This window comes from Petaurus breviceps, unplaced genomic scaffold, assembly GCF_028583685.1.
Source record: "Petaurus breviceps papuanus isolate PSGF00001 unplaced genomic scaffold, PetGlider_PUasm1.0 178, whole genome shotgun sequence".
Classification (NCBI taxonomy): Eukaryota; Metazoa; Chordata; class Mammalia; order Diprotodontia; family Petauridae; genus Petaurus; species Petaurus breviceps.
In genome coordinates, this window is record NW_027185777.1 from 23,395,451 (window position 1) to 23,408,961 (window position 13,511).

A 13,511-nucleotide genomic window follows, 5' to 3' on the forward strand; every position below is an offset into this window, starting at 1 on the left:
CAAAGGCAACTAGGTGATACAGTGGATAGAAGGCTTGAGTAAGAAGAGCTAAGTTTGAATACTGACTCTGACATTTACTTGTGGGCAAATCATTTAATCTCACCCCTCATCTGCAAAACAGAGATGATAATAATAGCTCTATCTCCCAGGAGTGTAGTGAGGATCAAATGATAGAATATATGTAAAGTGCTTTGGAAACTTTAAAGCATTACAGAAATGTTAGCTAATATTATTTTTTGACTAAATATGATTCCAGTGGAACACTGATGAGTATGTTACCTATCTCTAGATAGATGTGATGGACTTAGGTTGTAGAATGAGACATATGATGCATATCTGTCACAAGGGTTTTTGTTTCCCTTTTATTCAGTGCAGGGTAGGGAAGCTGAGACAGAAAGGGAGGGTGTTCCTCTCCTTCATATCCCACTAAAAGAGAAAGAACAGAGGAAACAGATAAGGAGAATGGGAAGGAATCAAACAAGCAGAATTGTGTTGAAGGTGACATGCTGAATTTATCACAGAGTTAAGAAGAAAAGCAATTTCTACATAATAGATATTTGCAGTTCATGTATAATTCTCTCCTACTATTTTACAGTGTATAAGGTGTTCATCGAGTTTAGAATAAAAAACTAAAATGAGAAAAAATCCCTATTCTCTTTTAGCACATCCCGATTATGATGACCCCCACTTCTACTATACAAATTTAATATGAATATCTAATTCTTCCTTTTCCTTAAACATACACAATCCTGCAAGAGTTTTGTCAGTATCTTTTAGACACTTCAACCTATGAATCAGAGCAATCCAGCAGATTTCAATAGGTTTTGTTTATACCAATACAACATTTCTCTCTTCCAGTCTAATTATTTTCCAGCATGGTACAGTAGCTAGAAAAAACAGTTGCTGGGTCATGAAGACTTGGGCTCACGACCTGCCTTGGACCCACACTGGCTGAGTGATTACAGGAATGTCATTTAATATCTTAGTACCTCAGACAATTCTCCAGCACTAAATTACAGATAAGATGGGAGGAATATCAAAACTGAGTTTCCTACACTAATAAAATCATAGGTACAGACATAAAAAAAATTCTGTCCAATTTCATGGTAATGAGTGATATTTTACAAGTCTGGTTCTTCTAAAATGGGGCAAATGCACTTTGACTCAGCAGAACTAGGCATTTAACTCAAAGAAATAAAAAAGGGAGAAGATTAGAATGTACAAAAAGATATTTAAAGCAAAAAAAAAAATAAGAAAGGAAACAAAGCAGGAGGGGTTACTCCTTAGTTTGTTGTAGCAAAGAACTGGTAACTAAGGGGTGAACTATTAATCTGGGAAGGGCTCAACAAATTGTGGTATATGAATAATGAAATATTATTGCATGAGAAATTACAGAAGGAATGGATTCTGAGGAACTTGAGAAGGTATGCATGAACTAATGTCAAGCAAAGTGGACAGAACCAGAACAAATCATACAATGTCTACAACAGTGTGAACCCTGATCAACATAGTGACTGACCACGACTCCAGAGGAGCAATGATGAAGCATGCTACCCCATTCCTGGGATACATCATGACCAGAGATACATCATGATATACATTTTTTACAATTATTCCCATGTATGGATCTGTTTTGCTAGATTATGCTTATGTGTTAAAAGGGAGGGCTTTTTTTTTTAAATTTAGGATGGATTAGAGGTAAGAGGGTAGCAACTTTAAAAAATGCATAGATGAGAAAAAAAGAAGCTCAGAGGAAGAAAGACATGAAGGACAGCCTTGACATAAAAGCAATGATTAATGTACTTTAAAAATCACAAGCAGTACATAAGTGAGATTCATGGTTTTATATGCAATCCTCTTTCTCTGCTCTTTGCATATGGAAACACTCATGTTAGCTAATTTTTGTCAAGTATGCTGAATTAGTATGTTGAATGAATATAATTAAAGATGGCTTTTCTATTGGCTTTCAAGTATTTAATGGTTTCCATATAATTTTTTATTTTAACATTTAGAGGCCTTGATATCCTTAGTACCCTTCCCTTGATAATTTGTTGTTGATCTAACTTTTTAAAAACACATCCTCCTGTGGGTTTCTAAATCTTAGTGAATTGTGAGAATTATACCTCTAGAAAGCTGTAAGGGGTGGCCGCTGCGGTGGCACTAGTCTGAGGATGGATGGAAAGAAGTCAGTGAAACATCTTCCATGTGTTGGCCATTTTGGTAACTGAAATGCACCAGATCACGGTCCCATAATACTTAGCTTCTGTCTTAACAAAAGGACCGCCTACAGGACCTGAGAGAGTAGTACAATGGCACTGGCTTGGAGTCACAAGACCTGGGTTCAAGTCTCCCCTCTGGCACTTATCACTTGTGTGATCCTGGGCAAATCACTTACATCTCCCCAGGCTTATTTTCTTCATTTATATAAGAAGGGGGCTGGCTAGGTGTTGCAGTGAATTGAGCACTTGCCCTGGAGTCAGGAGGACCTGGGTTCAAGTCCGGCCTCAGACATTTAACACACACACACACACACACACACACACATGCCATGTGACCTTGGGCAAGTCACTTAACCCTAATTGCCCCTCACCCACCCAAAAAGAAACATTTATACAAGAAGGAACCAAAGAAGATCACAAATTTAGAGTCAGAAGGGAAAGGTCATGTGGTCCAATTCCTTCTTTCTACAGATGAGGAAAATGAGGCTCAGGGAGCTCAGGCCTGAGTGGGACTATGGCTTCCTTTCAGTTTTAGAGCTAAGATCTTGTATTCTGTTTCTAATGCATATCTCTTATTTTTAGAACACTAATTTCGATGTAACAATTGTCGGTGCCACAGTTTTAGGATATGTGATGATGGTATGTGAGAAAAGTCAAGGTGTTTTGTTTATAGGACTGAAACCTTGGGAATGAAGATAAAAGGGAACTTTTTAAAGTCATCTATTTCCATCCTCCAGGCAACACTGTGAACTCTGGGATCAAAGATACTGTCTAAACAAAGTAATATTTACAATTTTATTAGCCAGACTTATACCAAGGTTATACTACCTCTAAGTAGCTAGTTATATAAAAGATATCCTGAGACCTAAGATATATCATAACTTGGAAAAATTGAAATTCACTAACAAAATTCAAGATTTAGAGAAAAAAACATAATAAAATCAAGAGCTCTGACAATTTCGATAGGCAAGAGCTCATATGTACAAAAAATACACACAGGGCATTTTTCAAGATCTTTTTCTAGTTAAAGTTGTCATTATTTTTTTTAAATTCACAGAATGAGTTGTAGCTCAATAAACCTAAAAGTAACTCTTCTGTTTAAGTGCCTTAGGAAGAAATACTGTCATAAAAGATTAATAAGCACGATTTAAACTTTCTTAGTTGAAAAATTTAAAACAATCTATTAACTATGTAAACCAAGAAAATGAGAATTCATTTTCCTTGCCATTCCACACATCAGATACATAAATTTCTAAATATTTCCAAATATCTTCACATTTCTTATGATGAGTAAACAACATCTATATCTTAGAATAAGGAGGTACCTTCTACAACTATAATTGAGGAAATATTCTTAAGAAAACAAAGGCTATAGAAGAGTGTTAGGATAATAAAGGCAATTTAGTTACATAAAAGTTTTTGCAAGAATAAAATGAACATAGGATAAGAGAAACTATAGAATAAAATATGTACACCAACCATCCCTGATAAAAATCTGATGTCCAAGACTCATATAGGAAACAACACAAATACAGAACACCAAATGAGTTACTCCAACATATAATAAACTGATTGAAGCAAATTGACAGTTTTCAAAACTGTGAGTTATAAAATGACCACTTCAAAACGTGCTCTAAATCACTACTAGGAAGAGATATATAAATTCAATACACCTTCAGTTTTACCTCACACACTGCAAATTAGCAAGGATGACAAAAAGAAAAATTGGGAAGAGGCAAAATTGGATAGGTGTTAGAGGGGGAAATTCAGGACACTAATACATAGTTAGTGGAGCTGTGAATTTATTCTAGCCTTTTTGGATATTAATTTAGAATTATGCAAGAAAAAAGTAACTAAACTGTCCAAACCTCTTGACCCAACAATTTCACCAGTAGGCACAGATCCAATATATAAGTCAAAGACCCAATATATAAAAAAATTATTCATAGCAGTATTCTTCATAGTAGCAAATAACTGAAAACACAGCAGGCACCTATAGATTTTGTGGTTGTTGAGTTGTTTTCAGTCAAATTCCAACTCTTTGTGACTCCACGCGGGGTTTTTTTTGTTGTTGTCTTTTTAGCAGAGACACTAGAGTGGTTTACCATTTCCTTCTTCAGCTCATTTTACAAATGAGGAGACTGAGGCAAACAGGGTTCAGTGACTTGCCCAGGGTCACACAGTCAGTAACTGTCTGAGACCACATCTGAGTTCAGGAAGATTTAGTTTTCCTGACTCCAGCGTTATCTCCACTATGCCACCTAGCTACCTACAGATTACAGAATGGCTTAAAAAAAAAGCCACGACATACAAATGTAATGCAGTATTATTGTGCACAAAGAAACAAGGAATATGAGTAATTCAGAGAGGCTCAGGAAGATATATTCCTACTTAAATAAAGTAAAATAAGCAAATGCACAAAATGACCACAATAATGTAAACAAAAAGACCATTAGAGAGGAAGCCAAATTCTGAGTCACTGAAAACCTAACAAAGATCCTGGAGAAGAGATAATAAAACAAACCTCCCTCTAGCAGAGGCAGGGGATTACTAGGGCAGAATGCTGCATACTTGGTCAAATGCCATCACTGTATTTTCTGTTACAAAGAAGGTTCAATTAGGGGAAATCAGAGGAAAGGCAGGCAGTTTTTTCCACCCAGAAATAACTGTAATGTTTAGATAAAACATGTCAATAAAATGGTTTTGAACTCTATGTTTATATCCTTAAAAAAAAAAGTCTTGGGAGTAATTTACTTATAACAGGTTCTGGTTGTTGTTGTTTTTTTTTTTTACCTCAGTCAAATTTCCCCTGGGCTCCCCACTTTTGATACACCTACAAAATGATAAAGTAGACAGCCTTACTTTTACTTTGATAATCACCTCTGAAATCAGAATACTAATTCAGATCATAAAATAATGATTCTTTGAAACAGGAAAGACTCTAATCTTCAGAAATGTGTCCAGAGTATCTTCGTCCTTTTGTGTGTTGGCTTCCCTCTTTAGAATGTAAGCTCCTTGAGGTCAGGGACTGTCCTTCTTACTTCTAATATTTGTTACCTACTGGGCTCAGCATAATACCTGGCACATAATAAGCACTTAATAAAATGCTCAATTCCTTCCTTCCTTGAAACACAGGAGTAGGTCCTGTACTAATGAACATGAGATGACAGTCTAAATCAAAAGATGCAAATGATTTTAGTGTGCAAGGCATACTGGGACAACAAGAAAATTTGCTGGATTCCTAAGAGAATCAGTCCTTCCAGCTTAAGAGAGTCTTCTAGCTTAAAAACATTTAAAATATAGCTTATTACTATGAAACCTAATTCTTTCTGATATTTTTGGGAGAATCTTGGCTATATTAACCATTATATGGATGATTTTCAATAGGTGCTGCCTCAGTATCCTTTAGAATCAGAGCAGCTTCAACTATCAACCTAAAGCTATATGACTACACAGAACTTCATCTTGGGCTTTGATTTGATATGAACGATAAAAACAGCAAAAGGAAATTTTTTTCATTAATATCATACCAGAGTAAACTCTATATAAGTTTATATAATAGAAAATGTATGCTTTAAAGAAATGCTTACATTTTATATTAAGAACATAAAAACACCAAAGGTTTGGTGTACTCACCTTACTTTTTTCCCATTTTCAGTAATTTTTGTTACATTTAACAATCCGTATTTTTCTTGGCCCTAGAGAACAGAGGAATATTGATTATAGACATTTGTTTCTATGCTCCAGTTAAAACCATCAATCAAAACAATCTAATACTTTAAAAAGGTTGGCAGGCTTTTTTTAGAGGGAGAAGGGAGGGCCCAGGCCTGTGATCTTGTTGGTGAAGGGAGCTCTAGGCAACTGGAAACAGGGAACTGCTTTTACCAGAAGAGATCAGCAATTGTTCTGCAGTTTAAAGGGGGTTGTCTGGGGCACTGAGAGGTCAAGCAACTTGCTCAAGGTAACAGGCAATCTGTGTCAGAGGCAGTATTAGGCACAGTATCAAAAGCCCAATTACATCAGACAACTATAACTATAGTTAGTTTTCCTTTCAATTTAATGATTCTGTGACATTTTTTAATTAACATTTTATAATGATTAAGATTAAACAAAAGCTGATATCAAAAACAAACTCTTCTTAAATAAATCCATATATCTGGACAACAAAGAGCTCGAAAGATCATAGCTTTAGAAGTAGAGAAGCCACCTTAGGCCTTCCCCTGATTTTATACATGAGAACACAAAAGGCCCAGAGAGGTTAGGTGACTGATCTTCTTTGGGTCAGATAGGCAGGAAGGCGCAGACTCGGAATTTAAATTCTCATCCTCTGACTCCAAATTCAGGGCTCTTGCCACTTGTATCTCACACGCATGGTTTAAAAGCAGCACTTCATCTCTGGTTGGCGGAATTTAAGCTACAGCTCTCTCCCTTATCCTTGTAAAATATATTCAGAATTTAAATTTTAGTATAACATCAATACAATCAACATCAATACAATTTTAGTATAACATCAATACAAATTACAAAGAACCACAATCAAACTGTTTCATGAAATGAGGATGTCATATTAAATCATAAGACCTTAGGATGTCCCTTCTTAAGTGCCTACTGTGTTAGGCACTGTGCTAATCGTGAGATACTCCAAAAAGGGCCACAGAGTCCCTGACCTCAAAGAGCTCACAATCTAATGGGGGAAATAAGCAAACAAACACATACAAACATGTTTTATACACAATAAACAGGAAATAATTAAGAGGTAAAGCCTTTCTGTAGAAGATGGGGTTTTTGCTGGGACTTGAAGGAAGCAAGCAGGTAGAAATGAGAAGGGGGAGCATTCCAGGCACTGCGGACAGAGAAAATGCCTGGAGTTCAGAGTTCAAATACCATGTTTGTGAAACAGGTAGGAGGCCAATGTCACTGGACCCAGCAGGGTGTGAGGAGGTATAAGACTAGAAAGGTAGGCAGGGGTTAGATTACGAAGGACTTAGAACACCAAGCAGAGGACTCTGAACTTGCTCCCGGAGGCAGAAGGAAGCCACCTGGAACATGAAGAATAGGGCAACACAGTCAAACGTGTAATTTAGGAAGATCACTCTGGCGGCCAAATGGAAGCTGGAGCAGAGTAGGGGGAGCCTTGAGGCTGGTGGTTCCACTAGCAGATATTCAGGTGCCAGGTGCTTATGGCCTCTCAGCTCCTACAGATCCAGTGTCTGTGCAGATGATTGCTACATCTATCTATAAAGCCCTAAGCTCCAGTGTCACATAAACAACTGTCTCAGACATCTAGGACTGGATGTCAGTACGTCTAAAACACAACTCACCACTTTCTTCCCTAAACTCCCTCTTATTCCCAACTTCCCCATTATTTTCAAGGGCAGCTCTCTCTTCCCAGGTCCCTAGTGTCCCCTTCAATTCCTCACCCATCCTCACCCCCATGGATCCAGACTACTGCCAGTCTGCTCATTCCCACCCCTCCATCTCTCCCTCCAGCCTGGGGTGGGCCCTCCTGACCAGCTGGTTGGTCTCCCTTTCTCAGCTCTCCAATCCCCCCAAAACTCAGCTGCCCAACTGCTCTGCTACAGCTCAGACCCCTACTCAAGTTCCACTGGTTCCTATGGCCTTGAGGGCCCCATGTGAGTCTTTTGTTGGCTGGCCACATCCTGCTGTTCAGGTCTTCTCACATTTACTTTCCTCCAGACACTCTATGATCTGGCAACAATGACCTTTTTTCTACTCCTATAATGTGACACTCTATGTATCCTCTCTGCTTTTTTGCTAGTTGTTCTCTGTACCTGGAATTATTTCCTTCCTTGCCTCCACCTCCTGGCTTCCCTCAAGATTTGATAGGGCATACAGAACATATACAAAATAAACAGAAGGTAGTATCTGAGAGAGGAGAAAAGAGGGAAAAGTACAGAAAATCTGCATGCAGAATACAGTGCTTGAGCTGAGTCTTGAAGGTACTAAGGGGATTCTGAGACAGAGGGAAGGAAGGAGCAGATGCCAAGCCTGGTGTGTAGGGTGCCACGCAAAGGCAGGAGAACAGAGTTCCATGTGTGGGGAAGAAGATGATGGCTCATTTGGCCAGACTGAAGGAGGAGTGAAATATGAGGCTGGAAAGATAGGCTGAACCAGTTTGTGAAGGCTTTGTGAATGCCAAATAGAAGCAACAGGGAACCACTTGAGTATTCTGAGTAAGGTGAGATGGTTAGGTCTGAGCTTAAAGAAAACCAAATTTTCCCAGATGAGGCATTCTCAAAACATAGTCAAAAATGTTAAAGATGGTAGAGAAAAGGGAACCTCCCATCACTGCTACAGCATCCTTGAGAGGGCTGGTCTGCTCATACAGGAACACTGCCACCTGGAGTGATGCACACAACTTTAAAATTCAGCCTTCAACAGTTTTTTTAAAACCAGTAGCCTATACTCCTCACAATAAATAAAAGATATTTTATTATCCCCTTTCCTCTGAAAAAAAGAAAAGAAAAAAGAAAAACCATTCTGGCCGCTATATAGAGGACAGAGTGAAGTAAGAGAGAAAACTAAGGCAGAGGGCTCCTGAAACAGATTCAGTGAGACAGGAATTTGTGCCTGAACTTTTCCATCTGTATTCCCAGCACTTAGCTAAGTGTTTAATAAATGCTTTTTCATTTGTTCATGTTCTAATGTTTAAGGATGTTTCTTAGTTTACAGTGGTAAATCAGTACTTACTATAACAGACTTTAAGTAGCTGAAAGGTTGCCATGTGAAACAGAGATTTGACTTGTTCTACTTGGTTGAGAGAAGGAGAACTAAGATCAAAAGGTAGAAGTTTCAGAAAGGCAGATTCAGGCTTGTTGTAAGGAAAAACTCCCTAATGCTTAGATCCAAAAGTGAAACGAGGATATAGGTTCTTCTGCACTGACGTCCGTTTTCTTAGCTATGTCACGGAGGGCGATTTCTGTTCAGGTAAGAAATGAATTAGATAGCCTTTGAAGGAGTGTAGGAATCACCTAGTCCAACACCTCTGTTCTACAGCCACAGTCACAAACACCCTAAGAGGTAGGTGATGTGCTTAATTAGGGGGCACACTGATCATCAGTCACTCTTCCAACACTGACATCTCTGAACGACATCTAAGTTGAAAATGCCCTCTCTTAAGAGGTCGCCAAAACTTTTTCTTCTGTCACTCAGTCCCTTGACCCCTCTGGAGAGCCGGACGACGCTTCTGACCATTCTCTCCTGCAAACCGTCTCTCCTCCTTCACTTCAAAAACACAACATTTAGTTGCACTTCCACTATCTCCTTTGGGATACCTTCAGGCCATTGTCTCTGCCCTTGGCCCTTTGCTTTCCTCAATCTAAGCTCTATAACTTGGCAATCTCATTCACACCTGAATCTTCAACTCTAAGCTCCATACAGATGCCTCTCAAGTGCTCAGGTCCACACCAACAGACCTGACAATGCATCTTCCCCTGAGTTTCTGAGCAGCCACGTTAGGCTCAGCATGACCCTTTTCTACAGACCCATTCTTCCTTCTCATTTCACTGTCTGTGGTTCCATCACTACCATTCATCTAGTCGCCATCATCAGAAAATTTCATGTTAACTTTGAGACTTTCCTCTCCCTTTCCTCTTATGTTTAACTGGTTACGAAATCTTATCTGTCCTACTCCTGCAACGTCTCTAAGTCTTCTTTCCTCAGGATTCCCTACAGCCACCACCTTTATGGGCATGCATTAACACCAACATGAAATGCTGAAACAACACCTCATACTGGGTCTTCTTCACAGTCACACTCTTCCCTCCACTACATTCTTCATGTTCTTCCCAGGCTAATCTTCCCTACACATACAGCTACTTGGGCACATCACAGCTCAAAAACCTTCAGGAGCTCCTTGCGGCCTCTGGTGCAGAAATCCAATACCACTCCACATATGGCTCACTGCATACTGCTCCTCTTCATGCACTAAGTTCCAGCCAAAATGAGTTACTCTGATTCCCAAAAACACTTGCGCAATTTTCTGCTTCTACTCCTTTCCTGTACTGTTCTATCTGTCTGGAAGGTCTGCTTCTCCCCTTCACCCTGATATTCAATAGCCACATGACCTTGGTCAAGTAACAGCCCATCTGTGGCCCTGAGTTTTTTCAGGAGGACAGATAAACACTCTTTACAATCATTTCCAGGCCTATCTTTCTATGATCCTCTTGCTTAATTACTATCTTTCCTTTTTAAAGTCCAGCTCATGAAATGCTACATCCTCCATGAAGCCTTCCCTTATTTCTTCAGTTGATAATGATCAAAGCACTTTATTTTCAACATGAATACGCACCTATGTATTATTTTGCATTTTAATTATTTTATTATAATAAACAATTTCTGAGATCTTATCAACACTTAAAAATTTAGTTGCATTGTAACTATTATATTACATTATAATACTTCATATCTAAAATATCTAAATAGTCTGGCTGGACAAATATTTGGGTAAAAGCTATATTCACTTTAATCTAAAATGATGGAGCTTTACATGGAATGTTTTAAAAGAGGCAGGGCAGCTTTAAGCTCTAAGTAGTTTAAAACTCAACTGAAAATTTTTGCCTGTTAAAGCTTGAGCTGGAGACCCCCTGGAGGCTGCAATATCACTTTGTCACATTTCCACATTACTTGTTTGTCACTAATGCATACCAGATACAGAGGAAATGCTTCTCACCTCTAAAAAGCAGAATTAAGAGGGGGAAAAAAGTCATTTTATTTTTAAGAGTATTCTCTACACTTTTTATATCTATGAAAAAAACTGAGAATTAATAAGAATGTGGCACAGCAAAAAAGTTAATTAGTAAATTAAATCATGTACCTCCCATATTCTGTACAAACATAAGAATTTTCTAAAGTAATTTCTTAGTTCTTTAATATATTTAGAATTAATAGAAGTGTTATTAAACACATCAGTGGAGTTCAAGACATAAGGTCCAAATACACTCTAAGTATTGTACTTTAAAGAGAATAATTGGCTATATTTTTATGATTAAAATCAATTAACTATAATGTACTTCTCATGGCTATTTGTATACTAACTGTGGCTTGGTGCTTTGGTGAAGAGGGAGAAGACTCATTTTCTGGAAAGCAGGGCTTTGTGGAAGGTGGAGATTCCTACAAAATAAAAATAAGCAATGCAAAGTTATTCTGCTGTATAATTTTATTTCTTCCTCTACTAATCAGAATAAGGGAATAAAAGAAGGAAAGTTAAGGATCACTTTCCTTCTCCACTTTAAAAATTCCCTGTCTATAATAAAAACCTTAAATATTGGATTATGAAGTAAATGTATTAAACTACAGATGTTACAAAAATGTTTACTAACAGGAGACTTCTTTCAGGCCAATCAGAGTCATGAATGTGAGGTGACCAGAAGACTGTAGAGAGATCCAGAAGCTGAAAGGGACCTTAGAAGTCATATAGTTCAGCCTCCCTCCTCTTACAGGTGAGCAATCTGAAGCCCAGAAAGGCAAAAGGACTTAGCCAACATCATACATAAAGAAATAGTTAGGGTTAGGGTCTAACTCAGGTCCTAGCATTTGAAGTTTAACTCTCTGATTAATGTTGTTATTGCTCAAGAATTATAACACACCATATATCTGTCATAAACATACTTAAATAGGTAAGAATATAAGGATACATGGGTCAGTTATATGTAGTAATAAATAATGTTCACAATACTAATCTGACCTATACCTGGTAGATATGAATACCCAGAACTATCAAATATATATATATATATATATTAAAATTTAAATCACAATGCAATTAACATTTAAAGTAATTGGCAAGTATACAATACGATTTTCAATGACTACAAGTCTAGAAAATGAGGAGAATCATAAGGAATAAACTTCTCATTTAAGTATTAGTTATTTAACACCAAACAAAATACTACATGCTAAAGAAAAGATAAATCATCTAAAAGCTTGGGGAGACACATGGCAGTTGTCTTTGCACTCATTTTGCCTGACCAATACTAAAAAGAGGTATCTAATCCCTTAAATTATAAATCCTCAGGAAGACTATTTCACAGAGAATAAGATGAAAGGCGATCAAACACTTCTCAATTCTGGATTTTAGTTTGTCATTGACATTCCTGTCTGCCTTTTTCCACTGCCTTAATAGTTGATAGGCTAATAGTGTGTTGGCATAAGTTTTGGTAAATACAGATCAAAATTTTTTAATAAGAATTAAGTATTTTCACAGGATTCACTGTGATTGTTTTAACATTCATCTATCCATCTATATCATTCAAGTATTCCTATATTTTCCTATGTTGATAAACTATCAAAGCTAATAGCACTATGTAACAGAAAAAGTGCCTGATTAGAATCAAGAAAAATCGGGGGGGGGGGGGGGGGAAGGGGACTTGATAACCTCCAGCTATAAGTCTATAACCCTATGATCTTCTAATTGTATAACAAAATTACTGTTACAGTGTTCTTTGAACAACTGGAAGTGATGCAGTCTATTAAACTGGATTTCTGAGGTATTTCTTTAATTAAAATGTTAGTTGGACAAATGAATATATTCATTTGTATGGGAAGAGCCCAGAGTTCTGAGTCTATAGGATTACACAGGCATATAACTAACTAAGGCATGTAAAAGTTTTGCAGGAAGAAATCTTCAAAGTGATTTAAAGCTAAACTTCATTTCTACCTGGGGAGGGAAGAGAGGAAAGAAGAAAGTTTGAATGAAATGGAATTAATTCATAATCAATTAGTATTTATTAAACACTGTTCTAGGCACTGAGCTAGATGCAGTACAAAGTACAAAGACTGAAATGATTCTTGTTCTCAGTGTCCTTACATTGTAATGGGGAAGACAACAGTACATATAAAAGTTATACATCATAAAAGTTAATAAATACAAACATGTAAAGTAGCTAAGTAAAAGGTAGTTTCGGAGGGAAGGCACCAGCAGTTGGGTGGATCATAGAAGGCTTTATACAAGAGATGGGGTGACTAAGTAGCATTTGACAGGATGAGGAATAGTGTGAGGGGAGGCATTTCTAATGCAAAGGAAGATGGACTGTCCCAAGTGAGGGCTACATCACAGAGCTCAAGACAGGAGAACTCTGTCCACTGAGACTAGAAAGTTAAGTAGGGGCCAGGCTGTAAAGGGCTTTAAAAGCTAAATAGAGAAGTTTATATTTTATCCAAGAGTTAACACCATTTGATAGTTTTAGATCTTCTCCCTTCAATTTTTTTGTTGGTTACTACTGGAAGAATGGAAAGAGAGGCCATATAAGAAATGAGATCTAAAGGGTACTG

The 13,511-nt window shown here is 37.5% G+C and overlaps 1 protein-coding gene across 11 annotated transcripts in view; it reads right to left on the reverse strand.

The window, feature by feature from the left end:
* Positions 1 to 13,511, reverse strand: part of ARHGAP12 (Rho GTPase activating protein 12) — a 164,180-nt gene that overhangs the window by 36,973 nt on the left and 113,696 nt on the right. For 8 of the 11 annotated variants that reach the window (XM_069086451.1, XM_069086457.1, XM_069086455.1 and 5 more), the window contains 2 exons: positions 11,277 to 11,351; positions 5,856 to 5,917 (listed from right to left, as the gene is read on the reverse strand). In XM_069086451.1, the coding sequence (XP_068942552.1) occupies positions 5,856 to 5,917; positions 11,277 to 11,351 (137 nt within the window). The remainder of the gene's footprint in view (positions 1 to 5,855; positions 5,918 to 11,276; positions 11,352 to 13,511) is intronic. The other 3 variants (XM_069086458.1, XM_069086456.1, XM_069086453.1) reach the window with 1 other exon arrangement.